Raw genomic sequence first — 21,370 nt, forward strand, 5'->3', positions numbered from 1 at the left:
TAAGCATATTATTGAAGTCTGGCAAAGAAATGCAGTTTTTAAATTAAAAAGCTGCCCCATAAGCTGCTCTCACTCAAAGCTCAGCCAGGGCTTCATGGAACTTACTTTTCTCTGGTTTTTATACAGATAAGTGAGAGCAAAACTCACAATCCTATCTATGGGCAGAGCTAACAGCAGGAAAACTGTGAAGACCACACCATACGATTTCTACCAGCACACCCTTCCCTACAACATGTCTCTATCGAGAGCAAGCACACAGTCATCCATCACGGCCCTACAGCTGCAGGGGCCTGAGCTGCTACCACATGGCACTCAGGACATGCCCGACACTTTCCAACAGCTTCTCATGAAGGACTCACTTAGCCGTCACAGCCCATCAGTGAGGAAGACACTAGTGTGACAACCATTCTACAGATGGGGACACTGAGGCACAGTGCTCAAGATCATGCACCTCCTACATGGCAGATCCAGATTCCAACCCAGGCAGTCTGGCCCCTGGCCCTGCCACTGAGTGGGACACAGTCGGAGCGGAGAGGTCCCTCTGCCCACTATGGCCAACTCTGAACTAGCTGTGCTCTCGAGGCAGAGGGACTATCTAGGGGTAATTGCGAGCTGCATCTGACACAGCGACTATGTGGCTAGACTACTGCACCCAACCGGCTGCACTCTGTGAGGACGTCCCAGGCTCACCTTCTGCCTTCTCCCGTCCTCTTACAACGTGCAATGACACAGACAAGTAACAGTGAGGATAGAGGTGGAAACTGTGCTAATGAAAATGGACTCAGTCCCTCCTCTTGCGAGGGGAGAGGTCCCAGCAGCACACACCGTGCTGAGAGCTCTGGCGCTGCCATCCTAGGGAAGAGCATCCGAGTGCCGCCTGCCACATCCACATCTTTGCAAGCGTGGGTGTCAGTCCAACACTCTGAGGACACTCACGCTGCTTAGCTTTATTAGTTGGAAGAATATGCTAATATTCAACCAGATAAGAACTTCAAACCTATCTGTATAATTGTTAAACTTTTATACAGATGTTAGGATTAATTTTAAAGCATTTAAACCTGGGCATGCAGCAGCACCCAAATGCCTTGTTATATATTAAAGAGGCTATCTTAGACCATTATTAACATGCCAGCCAGAGAGCTGTTTGTGTCAACAAGTGCCCGGGGCAGTGCTATGCCTCACATACCATCCAGCTGCATTTTCTTTGGCTGCATAGAGGGTGAGGACAGAGAGGAAGTGACCCGGAAGTTCGCAGGGAGAGTCTCTGCTGACCCAGCAGCTAAGCCACGGATGTCCTTTGGTCTAAACTTTTTTCTCCAAGAAGGTGCCCTCCTGAAGCTTTTGTCATCGTCCTGGTAAATTAAAGGACAGAAAACAAGACATTTTTAAATAAAGGACAGAAATATAAAGTTCCCACCCCTTTAAAATGACCTTGTCACTGCATTTTTATTCACGTGTATCTAACCCTGCTCTTGGTAACCATCGGACTTACTGCCCAGACTGGGAATTTGTGGGAGCAAAGGAGGCAGGGCCACCCTTGTGCTGGGACCCAACTGGGCACACATCGACAGTCCCGGGGCACGTGGCTGTGCCCCGCTGCCTGCCATCACAGCTGCTTCTTATCCTGCAGAAATTATCTTCCTGCTATATAAGATACTATGTTTCTATCTTCAGGCCTGAACAATATTCTGCATGCCTGGATAGGCCAGCAGTGCTTTGTCATGTGTCCTGTTTCTGCCACACTCAGGTACTCGTACAGGAGACAGTAATATGTAATGGAGTGGGAGTAAATGAGTTATGGTTTTGTGAGAGAAGAAATGAACATGTCATGTTTTTAAACAAGTAAAGGCCTCGGATGGGGGTGAGGTATCCAGCCATCCCCCAAACACAACTTACAGACTCTACTCCTAGGCTGCAACCAACGCTTTATGACATGAAAAACATTTTTGATGGATATCAAAAGCTACATAGCAAAAAAAAAAAAAAAAAAAAAAAAAAAAAAAAAAATCTTAGTAAAAATACTGCTTTCTTAAAAGTTCATTTGTTCATAAATTCAGAGCAAAGCTGGACTTGTAAAGTAAAATTATCTTCACACTTGGAAGAGTTTATCCAGACTACATGGCTCCTACAAATATACCAATTTACTTTTTCTTTTTTTAAAAGGCTTTACACTTAAGTCATCTATAAATCTAATGTAGGGCTTAAATCCACAACCTTGAAGTCAAGAGTCACTTGCTCCACCAAACTAAGCCTGCCAGGCGCTCCCAAATAAAATACTTCACATTTTACACAAATTTACAAATCCTGAGGTTGAAAACTTACTTCATCGAACCTTCTGTCAGTCCCCATGACCAAAAGGCTGTTAAACTCTCTTTCCAAGACAGCACGAGCCTGAAATCATAACAAAACATCCCCCCCAGAACCTCCATCAATCAAATCTGAAGGATGTTAGCATATCACAATTGTTTTTAAACCAAGACTTTAAAAAAAGAATAAAAACCAGAAATGTAAGGGACAAATGCCTTCAACCTTCACGGTGTATTTTAAGTCGGGAGTTTTAGCATGGAGTCCATTACTGGGCTTTTGGAGTAGGGGTCCACAAGCTCTTGGACACTGTATAATAGGTGTGCCTGTGGGTCGCTGCTGGTGGGAGGTTGAAGGTACTGGAAAAAGATATACAGTGTTTCATAGAAGAATAAAGAAATTCCTGATTCTCCAATGAGCCCATGAGTCAAAAAGAATGACACAGGGAAAAGCACAAACTTCATGAGACCCCCGTCTGGCACCCCTAAGTAAGAGTGTTCTCTCTTATGCGCCACTCTAGGAGCACCTGATGTGGACGCAAGTCTCCCATACTGCTAATTCCATGACTTTTGCATTTACCAGGAGATACAAAGATGACAGGCAGCGAAGAGGAGGAGTTGATAAGCACTGTGGGCTCTGAGCCACTGCACAGTGGGTGGGGAAGGGAAGAGAGGGCTGGCTGGCTAGGGTCTAGTTATGCTCTCTCTGCCTCCATTCAAGCATGGGGTGCCGTGTCTGGCCAGACGGTGGGGTGCAGGCGCAGCTGGCATCACCTGCGTGTTCTGTGTCGGGATCTGCAGCAGAAGTGCCAGGGCGTTGGCATCGAAGGTTTCATCTAAGGCCATGAGCGCGCCGTGAACGCCGCTCTCGATGAGATTGCTGGCATAATCTTTAAGGCCGATTGATAGGATCCAGTTAATCACTCGATCGTTGCTCCAAACCAGTACATCTGCAGATGAAGGAAAACAATCTCAGAGTGGCTGCAGACAGCTCTTTTCATCACGTACGCCTTGTAATGCAGGATAAAGATTCCTTCCGCAGGCCTGAACCTCCAGTTCCTGACATGAGCCGCACAGGCACAGGGGGCAAAGGCCCAGTGGGCAGATGACCTCTAGGGCACGTGCACACTGCCGCCCTGGCTCTTTTTTGTCTGATGGAGACCGTCCTATTGGAACTCACTCTCCCAGCAAAGCCTGGAGCAAGGAAGTTACCACACACCGAGTTTCTAGGAAAGAGAAAGCGAGGGGGACCCGGCTTCAGAAGCCATAAGGACACACCAGGGACACACCGGGTATGACTTCAGCTCTTCTGAAATACCTTCTTCCCCTTAAAGAGAGGCGCTGGCACCGTAGCTGGGCATGTTGTCAATTAAACACAAACCCCTCCCTTACAATCCCAAGGACTTTTCTGTTGTTGCATTTTAAAAACAGAAAAACTTGAATATATTCTCCAGTGTATTAGACACGGTAGGGGAAGATCTTATATTTATGCAAACTAATAAATTATTAAATTTGCTTTAGTAGAGATCTAAAAATAGCCACCCTGTAAAAATATATCCAGATGATCGCCAGTTACTTTCAAAAACAGCTTTTGTCAACTGTGAAAGATTTAAGACAGAAATACAAAACAAATGAAACAGATTTATGTATCTCATTTCCCACGTCCTTTTCTAGAAAAAAAAAAAGAAGAGATGTACAGACACGGGTGCACACACACATAAAATATTTAGAGATTGTTACCATATTTATATGTTAAATGTATTATTTTATATGTGTATAGAATACATATCACAAATGTTTGCTTATGGTTTTTCTTGTGATTCACACTAACTCAATCATGATTAGACTATCCTTCAAGTGGGCCGTCTCCCCAACCATATTTTTATCTTTAACTTCTGGCCTCGTAAGGATAAGGTATGAAAATAGCACATACAGGACCATGGTAGTAAGGATTCCATAAATTAACCTATATGCTTAGAGTTGGTCAATAGGCCTCGTTTGCTATAACCATTCTTAGTGATTTCTTTATACTGAAAATTGGGGGAGACTGTACTTTGAGCTTAATTGTTAATGTCTTATTTCAAAGCAAACTACTACACCCGCTCACTCAGATGTGCCCTGGGTGGGTAGCTCCCAACAGAGAGAAGCATCTGCCATCTCCTGGCTGAGCACCCTCATCCCTTTACCTAAAATGCCTCTGCTGGCACCCCCACCCCAATAAGAGGCTCCCATCACCTTCAGGGCCCAGCTGCCACGTTAACCCTGTGCCATTCCCTCAGCCATGGGAGCAGAGCCACACTCTTTTACTGTGGGCTCAGGGCCTTGGATAGAGAGCAGTATTTTTCATGCTGATGCCAAGAATGCAGGGGCCTGTTCAGCTCTGCTCTGTTGCTATCTAGTGGCGTGTGGCAGCAATTCTCAACAAAAGAGGACATGTATCCTTACAACAGGAAGTGTCTGAGGTCACAGGAAAATGCTCACCCTGAGACCCAGACCCTACAGACTGCCACAAGCACAGACAACCAGGCACAGGGTCTCCAGTCACAGAAGAGGGTCTGAGAGGCACCCAATCCCTCTCTCCTCTGTAATGATGCCAGACTGGTTTTCTCCACTAAAGCCTTTCCTCATTATTTTATCATGTTTGTTTAATTTTAATTTTTTAAAATTTTATTTTGAAGTCATCTCTACACCCAACACGGGGCTCAAATCCACAACCCCAAGATCATGAGTCACGTGCTCCATGGATAGAGCCAGGTGGGCACCCCTTGTGATTTTTAAATTTATTTTAAATTTATTTAGCTTCTTTTTTTTTCCTCTTGATTTTTAACTTTTTCTTAAATTTTTATTAAAGATTTTATTTATTTATTCATGAGAGAAACAGAGAGAAAGAGAGACAGAGACAGAGACACAGGCAGAGGGAGAAGCAGGCTCCCTGCAGGGAGCCCGATGTGGGACTTGATCCCAGGATCCCGGGATCACACCCTGAGCCAAAGGCAGACGCTCAACCGCTGAGCCACCCAGGCGTCCCTCCTCCTGATTTTTTTAAAAGGAGGCAGTCACTGAGCTGTCAGCATCATGGGAAGCAGAAACATAGTGCATCCATGGCACATAATGTACTTGCCTTTGATTTCATTCTGGCTTTCTTCTCTCTTTCTCTCCAGTTCTTTTCGGTCATAATTTAATCTCCGTAGGCACATAATTCCACACTGGAAACTGTTTCTATTAATAAAACCAACAAACCAAAAAAAAAAAAAAAAAACCCAGTTAGCCATGGCAGCGGTGTGAGCCCCTGGAGTGAACCAACAAGGGGCACCATGCAGGGCGTACCTGTGGAAACTGTCGACCATCTTCAGCTGGCCCCGCAGATCCTTTTTGGTCAGGTGGTCCAGCATGCGTGCGTCTACCAGGCACTCCATGAAGTAGCTGCGGTACTGCGCCAGGCCCAGGCTGGGCAGCCACTCATTGCCAATCCACTCATGGTTCATGTCCCCATAGGCAAGGGTCTGGTTGCAATAATTAAGCACATCAGTTCAGAAGAAAAGTCATGGAAGAGGTCACAAGGGTCATTTAAATTATCTTTAAACTAGATTTTCAATCTGTTCCATATTCTCAAAGGCTAAATTAATAACATCATTTTTTATAATTTCAAAATAATTTGATCTCCCATTTACTCTTATATTGTCAGTAAAATTTTGCACAAAAGGAATTATACCATTACAAATTTACGACTCATTTGTGCTTATGAATTTAACGTATTTACCAAACAAAGCACAGTAAAACTGACTGGTTATGCACTGTCTTTCTGAGCTAGTTTTCATGTATAATGATCAACAAAGAACAATCACGGCTCATGAACAAGTTTGAAGAATCATCCAAGTCTACTCATTAAAAATACCTCTGGCTGGCTTTCATTTTATTTTTAACACTTTGTTTTCTATATTTCATTAATAAAACATCTGTTAATTTCAAAATCAGATTTTAAAAAAGTGAGTTAAAACACAGATTTAAAAGAAGAGATGAACATGGTAAGATGGAGAGGACACAGGAGACATCCCTCCCCACCACCATCCATAGTTTGGTAACTGACTGAGCAACTGGGCCAAACAACAGGCTTGCACAGATGGAGAAGCACTGAAGCCGCAGTGTCAACCAACCCGACCCAACTGATACGAGACAGCACTCCACCCAAAAGGAGTGCACACAGAACATTCTCCAACACAGACAAATCTCCATGTATTTAAAGAGACTGAAATCATACCAAGTATATCTCCTCTAACCTTAAGAGAAATTAAATTAGAAACTCATAATAAAAAGACATTCAGAAAACTCCCAAGTATTTGGAATTAGCACACTTCCAAATAACCTATGTGTCAAAAAAAAAGGAATCACAAGGGAAATGGGAAAACATTTGGAACTGAATGAAAGTGAATATGCAAGCGACACCTGGCTGGCTCAGTCAGTGGAGTGTGTGACTTGATCACGGGGTTGAGTTTGAGCCCCACACTAGTGCAGAGATTACTTATAAATAAAACCTTAAAAAAAAAAGTAAGTGCACAAACAATACATTCATAAAATTGTGAGACACAGCTGGAGCAGTGTCCTGAGGGCAGTTTACAGTATTAAGTGCTTATGTTATAAATGAGGAAAGATTGTAAGTCAATAATCTAAGATTTTACCTTTAAAAACTTGAAAAAAAATGAAATTCACAGCAAGTAGAAGGAAGGAAATAAAAGAGCAGAAATCTGTGAAACAGAAACCAGAAAAATGGTAGAAAATAAAACGATGAAAGTAAAACCTGGATTTTCATAAACATCACTAAACTCGACAGACCCCTACCCAGAGTGATCAAGAAGAAAGATACAAAACACCAACATCAAGAATGAAAGAGGGGGCATTGGCACAGACCCTACAGACACTGAAAGGGTAATATGGGAAAACTGTGGACAGCTATAAGCAACCTGGATAAAATGGGTAAATTTCATGATAGACATAATGTATGAGAACCACTCAGATTACCCATACCTGAACTTGAATTTGTAGCTGTAAACCACACACACACACACACACACACACACACACACACACAGAGGTGCAAACTCTACACTGCATGCCTTCACTGTTGAACTCTACCAAACGTTTATTTAAAAAGTACCAATTCTATGCAAACTATTACAAAAAAAATGAAGCAGAAGAAATATCTTACTCATTCTCCAAGAGCATCATTATCCTGATAAGAAAACTGGACATATTACAAGAAAACTACAGACCAATGAGCAGCTCTCATAGACACAGATGCAAATTTTCCTTAACAAAATATTAGCAAATCAAATCAGTAATAAATTAAGAGTAAGATATCATGACAAGTGGGGTTTACTCCAGGAACATAAGTTGGGTCAATATTTGAAAATCAGAGAAATTCCCTGTATCAAAGGACTAAAAAAGAAAAATGACAGACATGTGAAAAAGGTGTGTGATCAAATCATCACTCATTCATGGAAATCTGGGCAATCTAGACACAGAAGACAACTGCCTCAGCCTGATAAAGGGTCTACAAAAAAATGTAGCGCTGATGGCACACTTTGTGGTGAAAGACTGAATGCATTTTTCCTAAACTCAGGAACAAAGAAAATGAAGGATGTCTGCTCCCACCACTTTCATTCAACCCTGACTGGAATCCCCAGCCATTGTAACAAGGCAAGAAAAAGAAGTCAAATCCGTATGGGTTGGAAAAGAAGTAAAACTCTCTTTGTTTGCAGATGACCTGATCATCATTATTAGAAAATGGGATATAGAGCAGCTGTCCGGACTCAAGTGAGTTTAACCTGGTAGCAGGATACAAGGTCTATATACAAACAAAAGTGAACTGTATTTCTAAATACTTTTAGAAATGAGCCTGAAATGGAGATTTAAAAAAATACCATTTGTAATATCATCAAAAACCATGAAATCCTTGGGGATAAATCTGACAGAATATGTGCAAGATTTCTGCGATGAGAAGTAAATGAATAGCATCAAACAAAGGTACTGGATGTTCTTCAGTCCAAGAAGCCTAAGCTATAGTCACAGGAATTCTGTAGTTGCCTTGCGGAATCCTTGGAAACAGTAACTCTCAGCTAGCCACAAGGTGAGGGTTGAAAACACAGCCTCTGATCTACTATTTACACCAAACAAGCTAAAAGAAATGAGTCAAAATTTCAACAAGAATGCTCAAATTCAATAGAAAAAGAAACTGTTTCACTACTTTCTCTAAATAACCATGAGTGAGAAAAGCAGCAAACATTTTTGGAAAATTGTCACAGGGTCATGTTTTTTCACTCTTTCAAACCTCACTCTCAATATCATAGACCTGACAGACACTTAAGTGTGTGAATATGTCACTGCTTTCTTCCCTCGGTTTATGTATCCTTGAACATAAAATGCAAAGAAATTTCTCAACAGACAATTCCATGGGAGCAGAGCTCTCCTTAATGTTGTTTATTCATTACATACTCTAGTCCCACTTCTTAAGTGATCTGTAATGTGAGCTCCAGGGGAACCAGGCTCAAAGCCAGGGAGATCCACACCTCCTGGACTATGGTCACAGCCTTCTGAAGGGAGGACACAACAGGGATATCTCATGGTCAGAGAACACCTGGACTGCAAGAGACTGCCACTGCATGGGCTCTATTTTTTCCAGCAATGAAATGAGAACACAAATACAATTCAGCTTTGTAACCTCTGTGAAATGTGAGGGATGATGGTAGGTGGCACCAACAGGCAGCTCCGTTTTGCAAAGAACACACTGATGCTACCTGCTAAGTGAAGGCATCCATGAATTGACCACACCTTGATGTTTTCCTCCCCTGAGTGCCCAAGGGCATCTCAAACTCTCCCTTGGCTTAAGAGCTGGTCACTATGTAACAGCACATGGAAGGTGCACTGTAGGACTTCCACCCTTGGCAGCAGGTTAGCAGCTGCACAGAGACCATGATGCCTCTTCATTCTCCTCTCCTCTAGAAGAGGGATGGAGTGGAAACCATCAATGCAAGCTAATTCTGACGTCATTGGCACAGCTCGTCCTTGTTTATGTTTCCACTGCAAAGAGCAAACATTCAGCTTGTTTAGTTTACAAGTCTCGCCCCAATATAAGGAGTTTCATATGGAGGTGCTGCCAAAGTTCTCCTTCTTAGCGTCCAACACACTGATGTTTAAGCAATTACAAAATGCACCCTTTTTGATTCACTGATGGTTAGGCCCTGATTCTGAGCAGGCGAAATGATCAATGAGGATATGTATCTGGAGTAGTGGCACAGAGTGCTGAAATCAAAGGGGTTGAGAGGGTGCTCACAGAATGTTACAGCCACTCTCCTCTTCTGCTTTTTAAAAAAGTGATAATATTGGCTATAATTTAGGAGTACAGATAGAGGAGAAGAGCTGTTTCCACCACTGACCAGAAATGAGGAACATCAGATTTAAGATTAGTTTGATTTTTTTCAGATATACCATATCCTTTTGAGATCCTTGAACATGATGCCATTAGTAACAGCCTCAGGACGAACCGCCTGGCCGCGCCCTCACAGCCTCCGACTTGGCACTAAAACAGAATAGCAAGTCAGGCAGCAAGGTTGCTAGAATCACAAGTAGGAAACCACTCCTTTTAATCAAGCTGTCTCAAATCACGGCTGCAAAACAGTCATGACAGAGCTTTTGGTGAGTTGAAGAACCCGGAAGCTGAAAATTTGAATGTACGTTTTTAAGGAGAGAGGCTTGATTCCTGAGAATCCCATGAGTGAGAAAACGTCTCGATCAACACAGCACCAGGGCAGCACTTAGTCACACCCTGATACGCAGACAGGGAGGGAAAGCCCCTGTGCCAACTATTGTGCTGGGTCCTTATCCTGAGAGCTGCCAAAGCCATGGCACTCTGCAGGACAGTCGTGTGCTAAAGAAGTAATCTATGTTAAACAGAATAAACCGCCATGGTGCCACGTGAGAAAGGTTCAAAATTGTCCATGAGACGTACTCTTTAATCCTATGCTTCGCTCTGACTAATGCTTTAAATCATCAACAATATTCTGCACAAATTAAGATGTTAAAAATGTCAAGAAAAGTCAATTACAAGCTTTCATACTCCAGCTCTTTTGCTGCGGTACATATAGTGAAGAGTATATTATAGAGAGTCTCCAACCTGAGCCCAGCTTCCCTCCTCATCCTCCTGGTGTTACGAGGTTAGGAATGCAAAAGAACATAACTATTAGTATTGGTGAGCTGAGTGATGCAAGCAAATTAATGTTGTAGGGAAGGTGCAGTGACTGAGTGAAAGAGTAAAAATAAATAAATCAAAGAATGCATCATGCAAAACTCATGCAAAACCAACAATTCCAATTTCTCATGCAAAGAGCCAATTTCCCATGGCAAGCATGTCCATATAAGGAGAAAACTAAGGCCAGAACATGAAAACCAAGCACCAAACTGAGGTCTCTCCAGAAGGAGATAGGAGTTAAATCTATTCTAAGTAGAGCGAGTCTACCAATTTTAAGGTCCCAAAGAAAAATCTAAAATAGAATTCCATTTCACACATTTAACTAATACCTAATGGAAATACTTATCGGAACAATTTAATGTGAAATGACATTTTTGTTTCCCAAGGAAAAGCCAAGAATCGTGCCGCTCTTGGGTGGGGAGCACGGGGGAAGGTGAGCCCGGGGCTGTGACTGACCGTTTGTGGCGTGGCCGTGAGTGTTTCCATCTCTTCATGCGTTAACCAGACATTTCCTGTGGTCTAGGGTGACCCCAGTGACCAAGCACATCCAGGGCAAGGGAAGCAGTGACAAAGAGGAAAGGTGGCAGACACGTAAGCCTCAGGCAAATAAAAGGAGCAGGTGGAGGCCGAGGCCATTCTTCTCACCTTTTCATTTTAGATGCCCGTGTGGAAAACGACAGAACATTAAAACAAGCTCCCCCCCTTTACAAAGAATAACCACATCTGACTAACACTGCTGTCAGTAACCCATGAGCAGCCCGCAATCCCTAGAGCTCTATTTGCCATGCTTATCACCTGAGTAGGTGAAATATAAAAACAACACGTTCTGTACTTCTGACTATTATGAGTGATTCTCAAGTAACTTATTCAAAAGGCTTACAGTCGTAACCCGAACCAAGCACCATGAAGCGCACAGTCCCCAGGTCTAGCTTTGGGCTATGAGACAAGGTCCCAGCAGGTGCTCCACAGTGACTGGGCCATGGGGATAGACCACCTTGCCTGGGGAACCCAAGAGGCAGGGCACAGGTCTGAGTGTGTCCAAGAGAATGTCCAGTGACTTCGAGGAGCCAAAATACCAGCACCACGGGAGTACCACGGCAGACCCAAGGCCCAAAAAGTAACCTGCAGGCCCCTGGGCCCCTTTGGGAATAGATTGCACCCTGTCCTCTTAGGAAGGTTCCCAATTGAGATGGCTCATCATCACTGTGCACCAACTCAGCTCCTGAGCAGCCTTCACTGGACAGTTCATAAAGACTTTGGGAAAACCACTCTACACCTTCATTTCTAGAAAGGCCACTCTAACTGGAAACAGCTGGGCAATGGGGACCCGGTCAGAATATTCCTGGCACAGCTCTCTGGGCCATGGGTCAGAGCACAGGCTGACTGCTCATTACGACCCCTTCCCTAAGAAACAAAGTAAGACAAGCCAGCAGGCAACTCCTCCTTGTGTCGAGTAACCACAAGCCCCGGATTGGGCCCTGACCCCCTAACCTGCTACTCAGAGAAGTCCATCTGTGAGGCTCTTAGGTCTCTCCGTCAGGTTTTCCCTCAGAGCAGACCAAGAGTAGAGCAGGGACTGAGCCAACGTAAAGAACCCACACTTTACGCATGAGGAGTTGGCCTGCTCTGTCTCCCAATAACCATGTTTTCATTAGGTTCGTGTTTACCGTTCAACATCAGATCCTCCAGGATCTTCTGTAAGGACTGCTAAGCAGAACAAGTTGAACAGGAAAACACTGGTCACAGTGCAAGTGGGGAATGTAAGCCTTTCCCCCTTTGCTTTTGATAAATACATTATTAAATTAGAGATATTTATTACTTTTCTATGCCTTTAAAAACTCTCACTTCTATACTGCAAAGCCACTGCAGCCAAGCAGTTGTAAGAACATTCAGTAAGGGACCCGTGAACCACCCAACCGTCACCACTTAAAAGTCATAATGTTTATGAATGCCAGAACTTTAAGTTGGAACACCGGATGTGTGTGCAAGCACTAGATAGTCAAGAAAAATCAGCAGGTATATGGGTTTTACAGACACGTACCGTTCTTGAAGTTGGAGGGGCTGATGGACTTGTCAGAGACATGATCTCCTGAATCGCCAGCCTCAGCTTCAGCCGATGCAGAGGGTTGCTGATGCCAATCTCACGCTGGATCTCTGTGTCTGACAGGGCAGACATGATGGCCCCACTCTTCACATTGGCTCGGCAGGCAGCCACGTACCAGGCAGGCATCCCAACCCACAGCTGGAGACAAGAAGGCCTCAAGGTTATGCACTGCATACAGTTGGATGAATACACTGCCACATATGGAATGTACTCCACCCAAGATTAAAAGAAAGATATACCTCTAGCCAAACAACAACGGTCGGCCCATCCCACTGTGCAAAAGGCAAACCTTGTCTCCGGGCTTCCTCGAGCAATTCATGCCTACAAATAACAAGAGATTTAGTGTGAAAGAATCACCAGTGCATGCATGTATTAAGCAAGTTGAACAGAGCTATTCTCTTTAGACATTTCTAAAAGTATCCTTGAGTCATCTCCTGGCAGAATTAAAGACTTAATTGCCAACATTAACAATCTCAGCAGTCTTTATGTCCAAGGAAGGATAGTCAAGGGAATACCTGAGTATCTAGGAAAACCAGGTAGAAGAAGCTGCAGCTGGGTCTGAGTGAAGGAGCCTCTGGGAGGGCCTCAAGCATCTAGCATTGACAACATCAGAGTTTTGTACCAGTAATGGTTTAATGTGGCCAGTAAGTCATGGACCGGGTGCTAGCTACTTCTAGTCTACACTGCTATTTAGCCTCATTAGGTATGTGTAAATTAAGACACTGGGTCATCCTATGGTTTAACCCACAGGGTTCATCCTGACCGCTTGTATCACTGCACACAGGACAGACCGTGAAACTCCAATGTTATCACAAGCCAACACCCGTTGAGCGGCAAGCAGGAAACAGTCCTGGCATCCTTATAGGATCAGAAATATTCTATATGCCTGGTTCTAAAATTCCCAAACCATGATTTTACCGTATTAACATCTTTTAAAAATGACTGTCTACAAATAACAGGTAAGAGACAACATAACAATTTTTATGAATCTTATCTTACTTTTTTGTGTTGTACTTCAAGGCTTTCTGAAAGACACTAATTCTTCCTGACTATGAAAAAGCTTGCAGAGAAGATGGGGTTGTACTGGGGGAGGTGTACCTTGAGTGCCTGGGCATACCGAGGCATTTTTCAATCCTTAGGTTATGTTTTAGTGTTATTTTTCTTTAATAATTTCTGCAGAACACATCAGATACACATGGGCTCTTTAATATATTTAAGTGGTATTAGATTTTTCCTGAGACTGTGAAATCTATGTAAAATTAAAGCTCAAAATGTTTCACATAAAATTTCAAGTGTTTCTTAAATCAATCTTAGGTTTCCTTGAGTAATAAATATTTTAATTATGCAGATATGATTATACCAGAGAATGCAACAAATCTTTTTTTTCTTTCTTTAAAGTAAGCTCTATGCCCAGTGTGGGGTTTGAACTCACCACCCTGAGATCTACTAAGACAGCCTGGCGCCCCAAAATGCAACAAATCTTAATAGCCTGAGGGGAAAAAAGGGCAAATTTTCCTCATTAAAATAAGCAAAGCTTTTCATAAATGAAAAAGAAAGGGAGTCCCCCCCAGGGTTGTGGTCGTCCTGCCACGGGGCAGCAATACTGGAGGGAATAGGAAGGTGAAGTCTTCACCAGGTGGAATAAATCATGAATGTGATCAATGAAATGCCGATTTCTGTGTCCTAAGGACAAATTCTCAAAGACAGTGGCTATGTTTTACGGGAACACTTACCTAAGCCCCTTGAACCTTATGAATAGTACAAACAATCCCTTAGCTGACAGGCTGGGGAAAGGCCTAAGCTGCGGAAGTGTGGTCAGGTGCTAAGTTCTACATGGCTCAGCCCAGCCGAGGAGGAGCTGTGCCGCTAGACTAGGAGAGCTTTCAGATGCTGGACTCTCAAAGTGTGCCAAACAGCAACTGAATTGCTGCCATACTTCAACTTTTAATATGAAATGGATATTTGGGAGCATCTGGTTGGTTCATACGGTACAGCCTGCGACCCTTGAGCTCAGGGTGGTGAGTTCAAGCCCCATACTGGACGTGGAGCCCACTTCAGAAAAAAAAAAATCTGAAGTAGATATTCATTATAAACAAGGAATATAGGGTTAAAGATAGTCCATTAACCTCATGACACATGATTCTGACTTTACTGGCAGCTTCCTCTTGGCAGCGCCCATTTGTGCATGCAAAGCCTTTTCTGGTATGGATGTGCTCGTGGGTTTCAAGCTCAGGCCCACGGTCCTGCTGAAACTGAGATGAGGCGGTAGAGACAGGACCATGATGCAAAGAAGTGCAGGAGCCAGCAGGAAGGTAGAGGCCCAGCCGGTGGCTGGGCCAAGTCTCTGCACTCAACTGCCTTCCTGATCAGGCTGGTGCAGAGCCCAGGAGACTAAACACCAACTGGATCCAGGTGGGAACACTTGCATCCCTTCCTTCTACCAGGGAGTAGAAGGCCCATCATGTGAAGTAGGCCTCCCACCTGCAGGATGACGACACAGGGCACATGGACACTATGCCACCAGGGAGGGCACGCCCCAGCCACCCAGGCCAGCCCCACTCCCACCCTGTCACTTGTCTCCGCAAACAAGCACACACTCCTGCCTGATCTAGGCCATGGAGGATGGCCGGCTGAACACGGCCAGTTTCCTTCATTTGTGACGGCTGTTAAGCGGCTATGTAGAACTTACGAACTTGCTCATTTACTCATATAGTTGCTCTAACAAGCAACAGAACCATTCAGTTTTCTCCTTTACTAAGATGATAATAAGCATGGCAGATAACAGTTTACTGTAACAAAATGAGGTATTCTTACACAGGTTAATTTCCCAGAAAACAGAACTCTTCTGCCATGAGTTCCAAAGCCTCAAACTTGACACTTGAGGTGGTTAGGACTCTGAAATGCCCAGTGCTTCTCTGCACCTTAAACCAGCCCCCAGCACCTAACTCTGTCCTGAAGAACCTCAGTTACTAGCCAGTCTCCTGGAGGAGTGAGAAGACCTGTCTGGCTTTTGCTGGCACTGACTTCTTCCTCTGCTTTTGGACACTGCATTCCCTGCCATGGCTGTGCCTTCTGTTTACTGCTCGGGGACCCCACCAAAGGGGCTGCACCCTCTGCTAAGAAGACAGAAGCCACGGACCTGAGTTCCGTTAGGGACCAAATTCTAGACCTATGCCTAATTTTCCAAACACCTGCTCTAATAGTACACAGATGTGGGATGCATCCCAGCCTTACAATGAGAGTTGCAGGTAAAAGACATTTCAAAATTTGCTAAATTATACAGAGAGCAGGCATGCATATGAAAGAGGTGATGCAACCTGTGACTGATGGGAAAGTCGCCTTTTTGCAACAAAATGTGTGTGAGCCTTTGCTCATGCAATACTATGACAACAGGCATCGTGCCTCATCTTTCTGAGACCTGCACCCTAACACTATGGCACCTCGTATGCAGGTGTATAGGACTCTATCTCACAAATCACAGCTCTGCCAGCCACGGAATGCATACTCTTGAAAATCCGAGGATAACTTCTGACTCCCTAAAAACTACTCATAACCTACTTCTAACCAGAAGGCTTACCAGTAACACATATTTTACACGTTATATGCATTTATAGGCTGCATTCTTTAATAAACTAAGCTAAAGAAAAGGTTAAGAAAATCATAAAGAGAAAAACACATCTACAGCGCTACATTGTAGTTATAAAAAATGCATATAAGTAGACCTGCACGATTCAAACCCATGTTGTTCAAGTGTCAACTGTATGTTCTAGAACTTGCCATGCATGACAATAGAGTACAGAGAATTACATGCTCTTAGATACTCAGTTATAGCTATGGTGACACAGAACTAAAGCCATCAATTTGAACATCTCAGCTGTAGAGAAACTTACATGTGCATGAACGCACATACACCACACACACACACACACACACGCAGTATGAAATTTAATCACAGGCTGGGGCAAATAACTCAATAAAGGCTGTCCTCATATGGCCAAGTGCTTAAGCATACCTCCTAAGAGTGACAAAATAAATGTAGGAAACAGGAAACGTTTTGGCCAATTTATGCTACTTTTGATCCTATGTGAAATGCACATTTATGGGAGCAGTGGGGTGGGAGAGCCAGCGGGCACTGCCACAAATCTACTGTTTTCATTACGGAATGTAAGGATATGAAATAAAACACATCAGCAAAATCCAAGGGACAGAATTTTCCTAGCATGGTTCCAGGAGCAAAAGGCCTAGTTTCAATATTAAATTTCACACAGCCAAATGGCAACTACCCAAGTTATTTTAAAACATTTTTATACAGTTCAAAGACAGCAACATTCAGACCACTGTGAAGCAGTTTCTACAAATCTCCATTCCCAGAGAACCAAAAGACTGAGGATGCCTATGGTATTGTGACAATAACAGAAATAAGAGCATTTCACCTGAAATAGAATCTATGGTATGTCAGTCAAAATCATCATTATGACTCCTGAGAAGAAAACTAAAAGGAGGCACATTTCACCAAAAAGAAACCAACTGGCAGCTCCTGGGACTAAAGGGAAGCCAGCCTCTAGTGGAGGGGGTCCCTGTGGGCTCCGGTGAGACCTGCGGCCCCAGGCTCCAGGACAGTGCTGGCTCTCAGGGAACCCGAGGGCGGCAGGATGACTTTCCCATTGTCGGGTTTCTCTTAGAGCCTGCCGACTCCTGCCTCTCACTACGGGCTCCATCTTCCTCCCTGGGCTCACATCTTGCTCCTCCCCACTACACTACATGCTGCCTCTTCTGTTTGAGAACATCAATTTTGTCTTTCAGCTGTCAGATCACTGGGACATGGTGCCAACCTCTCCAATTCATCCATGTAACTCTGGTTTGGAATATGGTGAATCAGCACACAACCTGCTCTGGGTTGGAAAGTCCCAGAGAAACGTGCCCACCTGCACCCTCTCCTGAGGCATCATGATGCCCAAGCTGCTCCCCAAGAAGCTATTCCCACTATTATTGGTCATCTTCAGAATTGAGACAGTTTACAATTAAAATGTAATAAATAGTCTACAAAACTGAGGGTCTGTGAAGGTACAAATTCAGAATTTCCTTGGGAAGGAAAGAAGGACAACATAGTAGAAGATTTCTTGACAGATCCCCAGTATGAAGAGCAAACTCTGAATGCTGGCAGCTGAGTCATCACAGTGGCTGTAGTCATACATATGGTTATGTGCATCTTATATTCAAACCACCTCATGTGTATTTACAGAGACATATATTTCATACTGCTAAAAACCACATGATGTAAGTGTGCCCCTTGTTCCCACGTACAGATGACCAAGTGGGAGCACAGGAGTGCTAGGACAAAGCTCTCCCAGAGGTCCAGAGCCAATCTGAGCCAGAGCCAGGATTCAGAGTCAAGTGCTGTGAGGCCGAGCCCCACGTGCAAACCCTGACACGTCCTCCCTAGCCAACTTTACAAGGTTGGCTGGAATCCACGTGAGTCCTTTCAAAATTTTGTAAATGCTCTAAAATCTCCAAGAAGTATCATTTAATAAAGGCCTTGGCTTCATCTTTCTGGACAGAATACATCTACACAGTTACATAGTACACTTATAAATAACTGTTGGTTAAAAATCAGGTACAAGCGAAAGCTGCTCAGTGAGATGGCAAATTAAAAATAGCTTACTTTTTTTGAAGTTTACGATTTTTTTCAGCCTGTCCTCCCAATTTGCTGAGTCCCAGGGCATCCTGAGAGGAGTTTTCTGTCTCTGAAGCAGCAGCTGTGGGGAAGCACAGAGACTGAAATAATGAGATGCACTGACAGGGCCATGCGTGGGGTCCTCCTGACAGGTGGAAGTGTGTCTGCAGGCAGAGCATTAGAGTTCTGAGGGCACCTCCAAGGGGATGGCCAGTACACGGATGCACCTACACTGTCGGGGATCGTGCCGCACGACAGCAGTCAGCTCCTGTGACAGGGGCCACACAGAGCACCTGGGCCACAGCACGCACACGGGACACCAACCTGGTCCTGCGGGCTCCTTGCCAGTGTGGCCGGGACGACCTTTCTCTTTCTTGCCGAATAAGCGGCCGATGGAGGACTTGATGCCCTTCTTCTTGGGGGCTTTGTGCAGCGAGTCCTGGCTACTGTTACTGCTGCTGGGGTTGCTCACGGGGCCATCCTGTGAGCCTGTGGAGCTTGGGGAGAGGAAAGGATCTTTAACAAGTATTCAGCACAGCACACCGTCCCATGCACATGACCTGGAACACTTGGAGTTTTTAATATGCCTTCAAACTTCAGAGCTAGCACTTAAGTTGTCACCCTCACAAAGTGCGTGAGAAGCTCAAGCTCCCAGCAACATTCCCCGGGAGGGTTGCCCCTCTCTCCTTCCCTGGAAGGCTGCGACAAAAAAGCCCCAGGTAGCCAACCACTTGGGAAAGTGGTCACTAAGATGCTGGTCCTGCCGTCCCTCAGGAGCCCTGAGCACCTCCTCAAGTAAGCCCTTCCTGGCAGCAAATTGGGAGCAGGGGGAGCTGGTGGTAGAGCCACTGCACAGGGGTGCACACAGCCCTCACTGAGCACCGCCTGGTGTGAACAGCAAAACAACCAGTGCTAGTCGGGAATGGGGTGCACAAGCAACAGAGTGACTACTGGAGAGGCCTGGGGGTGCAGACGGTGAGGGGCTCTGGACAGCCCAGAAGGGCACACAGTGCGGCCACCAGAAGGAACCCTCAGGAGCGTGCCATGTGCTGGCACAGGCTCCAGCAGGAATAGAAAGTTCTCTATAGTCAATATGCAGACTCAAGAAATGAAGTTGTCCTAAAAGTGCCGACACCATTTAGCCCCCTTCTTTCCAAACTGACTTTTGTGCAAATAGCTACTCGTCTCTTGCCAGATTGCCATGCAGCTCCCTGAGCTCCCACAGGCATCCCGACAACATCATTTAAATAAATTCAACTTGATTCACTGGTCTTTCTTTAAAGTCATCGTTCTGACCTTTTTTCCTGCCCCCCAAAAAAGATAAAAGATTTCTTAAAACTGCACACTAACATCTGATAGTGTTTCCCAGGAGGGTGAGCAGTGCCCGCACGCGCCTTACTTTCTGACATCCCTGATGTCTTCGTGGCTGACTGTGTGCAGTGCTCCTTTGTGCAGCCTGTCTAAGCGGAGCGATCTTGGGGAGGAAGGGGGGGATGTTTCACATTTTATCGTTGCCTTGTCATCTCGTACCTCTTCCCGGGAAGCCGGCAACTGTGAGGGAGACAGAGTGAGAGCAGCTAGTGAGATGTCACCACAGAACAATTGGGTAGGCTTTAAATTGTAGCCATACACTTACTTAAAAACTCAGGGGGCTATAAAATGCCTTGGGTTTAGCCTAAGGCCATGCTACGGAGGAGTGGTCCTGTTTACGAGAAGCAGCTGGAGGAGACTCCCTGCTGCCTGCACATGAGTGTAGGGCCTGGCGCACGACCTGGAGCACTCCCCTCCCGGAGCCTCCACACAGCCCATGGGTAACTCTTCCTGGAACTCTGTGCTGCCATGAGGATGGCCACTGAAGGGGATGACAGAGATCAGGGCCACACCTCAAACCATGTCACTAGAAACCACGGATGGCATGAGCTTTTCCTGGTAGACTGCTCAGGAGGAACATGCCATTCACAACAAGCACTGGCAAGCACAGAACCCTTCCATGCAAAACTCTCTAGAGTTTTTTGTTTAGGGCAGGGGAGGAAATAGCCTGTAACCATAATCCATCATTTCTAGTAATGATGAAACCATGGAGTCCCTAAGGACAAGTTCAAAGTGAACAGGCATGCCCCCTCCATCCCACACACGTGTCTGGCTCATGTTTCTCAGTAATGTTATAACCTGAGGACTTGTGCGGCTTAGAGAGCCTGTTGTTCCATACCTCATGGACAAAGTGACCCTAGGCTGCCATCGTAACATGATGACCCCCTTCAGACTCCCCGTGTTTCTGTCATGGAGCTTGAGTCTGTGCTGCGTCTCTGCGGCCATGGAAGGAAGGTGGGGCCACTGTCTAACCAGCGCTTTAACCCCTCACAGGGTCCTGGCAGGTCTTGCTTACAGACCTAGGCTTTGCGGCTGGCTAAGACAGGGGTGGGTCTAGGAGACACGCATGGCAAGCATCTGTATAAACAGCGAGACTGGGCAGCTGGCTGTGCTTTGTAACAGGACTGCTGCAGCCGTGCAGGGGCTCGGTGACAGCCACATGCATCAGTGCCAGGTGGAGCTGAGCTCAGGTAAGACACAACCGTAACCGACAGCTGGATAAGTCCTACATCCTCTTCTGACATCCCAGCATAATCATCAGACAATGAAAGGCTATCTTAACTGGCTAGAAATTACCAACATAAAACTTCACAGGGACAGATTTCAATGACAGGGATAGATTTCAAATTCAGGTTAAAGCAATGATTCAATGATTTGTAAGAAAAACAGAAAACAAAAAAACAGGATGGGGGAGTGATACGCGGGACTGTGCTGACCATGAGGTCAGTGGAGACACAGCTCCAAGTGTAAGCCTGGTCCGCATGACAAGCCCTAGCTCGGCCTGCCCCGCCTCTGCACTGCCAGGGAAGAGTACCCCGCCCAGCGCTGCACACACACCTGGTTTCACATCCCCAAACCTCAGAACAAGGCCCTCCAAGAAGCAATCAGGGAGCTCAAATGACCACAAGCAACAAGAGCAGCCATCCTGCCTGGGTGTTTGTTAGCACATCTCTTCC

At 45.0% G+C, this 21,370-nt stretch overlaps 1 protein-coding gene across 15 annotated transcripts in view; it reads right to left on the bottom strand.

Annotated features, from left to right (window-relative positions):
* Positions 1-21,370, bottom strand: part of PPFIA1 (PTPRF interacting protein alpha 1) — an 85,636-nt gene that overhangs the window by 3,735 nt on the left and 60,531 nt on the right. For 7 of the 15 annotated variants that reach the window (XM_049096791.1, XM_025451784.3, XM_025451780.3 and 4 more), the window contains 12 exons: positions 19,723-19,874; positions 18,648-18,820; positions 18,312-18,405; positions 12,889-12,970; positions 12,587-12,787; positions 11,002-11,064; positions 10,471-10,497; positions 5,631-5,806; positions 5,425-5,522; positions 3,078-3,253; positions 2,323-2,391; positions 1,187-1,352 (listed from right to left, as the gene is read on the bottom strand). In XM_049096791.1, coding sequence (XP_048952748.1) covers positions 1,187-1,352; positions 2,323-2,391; positions 3,078-3,253; positions 5,425-5,522; positions 5,631-5,806; positions 10,471-10,497; positions 11,002-11,064; positions 12,587-12,787; positions 12,889-12,970; positions 18,312-18,405; positions 18,648-18,820; positions 19,723-19,874 — 1,477 coding nt within the window. The remainder of the gene's footprint in view (positions 1-1,186; positions 1,353-2,322; positions 2,392-3,077; positions 3,254-5,424; positions 5,523-5,630; positions 5,807-10,470; positions 10,498-11,001; positions 11,065-12,586; positions 12,788-12,888; positions 12,971-18,311; positions 18,406-18,647; positions 18,821-19,722; positions 19,875-21,370) is intronic. The other 8 variants (XM_025451786.3, XM_025451785.3, XM_049096793.1 and 5 more) reach the window with 2 other exon arrangements.

Source organism: Canis lupus, chromosome 18 (assembly GCF_003254725.2).
Source record: "Canis lupus dingo isolate Sandy chromosome 18, ASM325472v2, whole genome shotgun sequence".
NCBI classification, from domain to species: domain Eukaryota; kingdom Metazoa; phylum Chordata; class Mammalia; order Carnivora; family Canidae; genus Canis; species Canis lupus.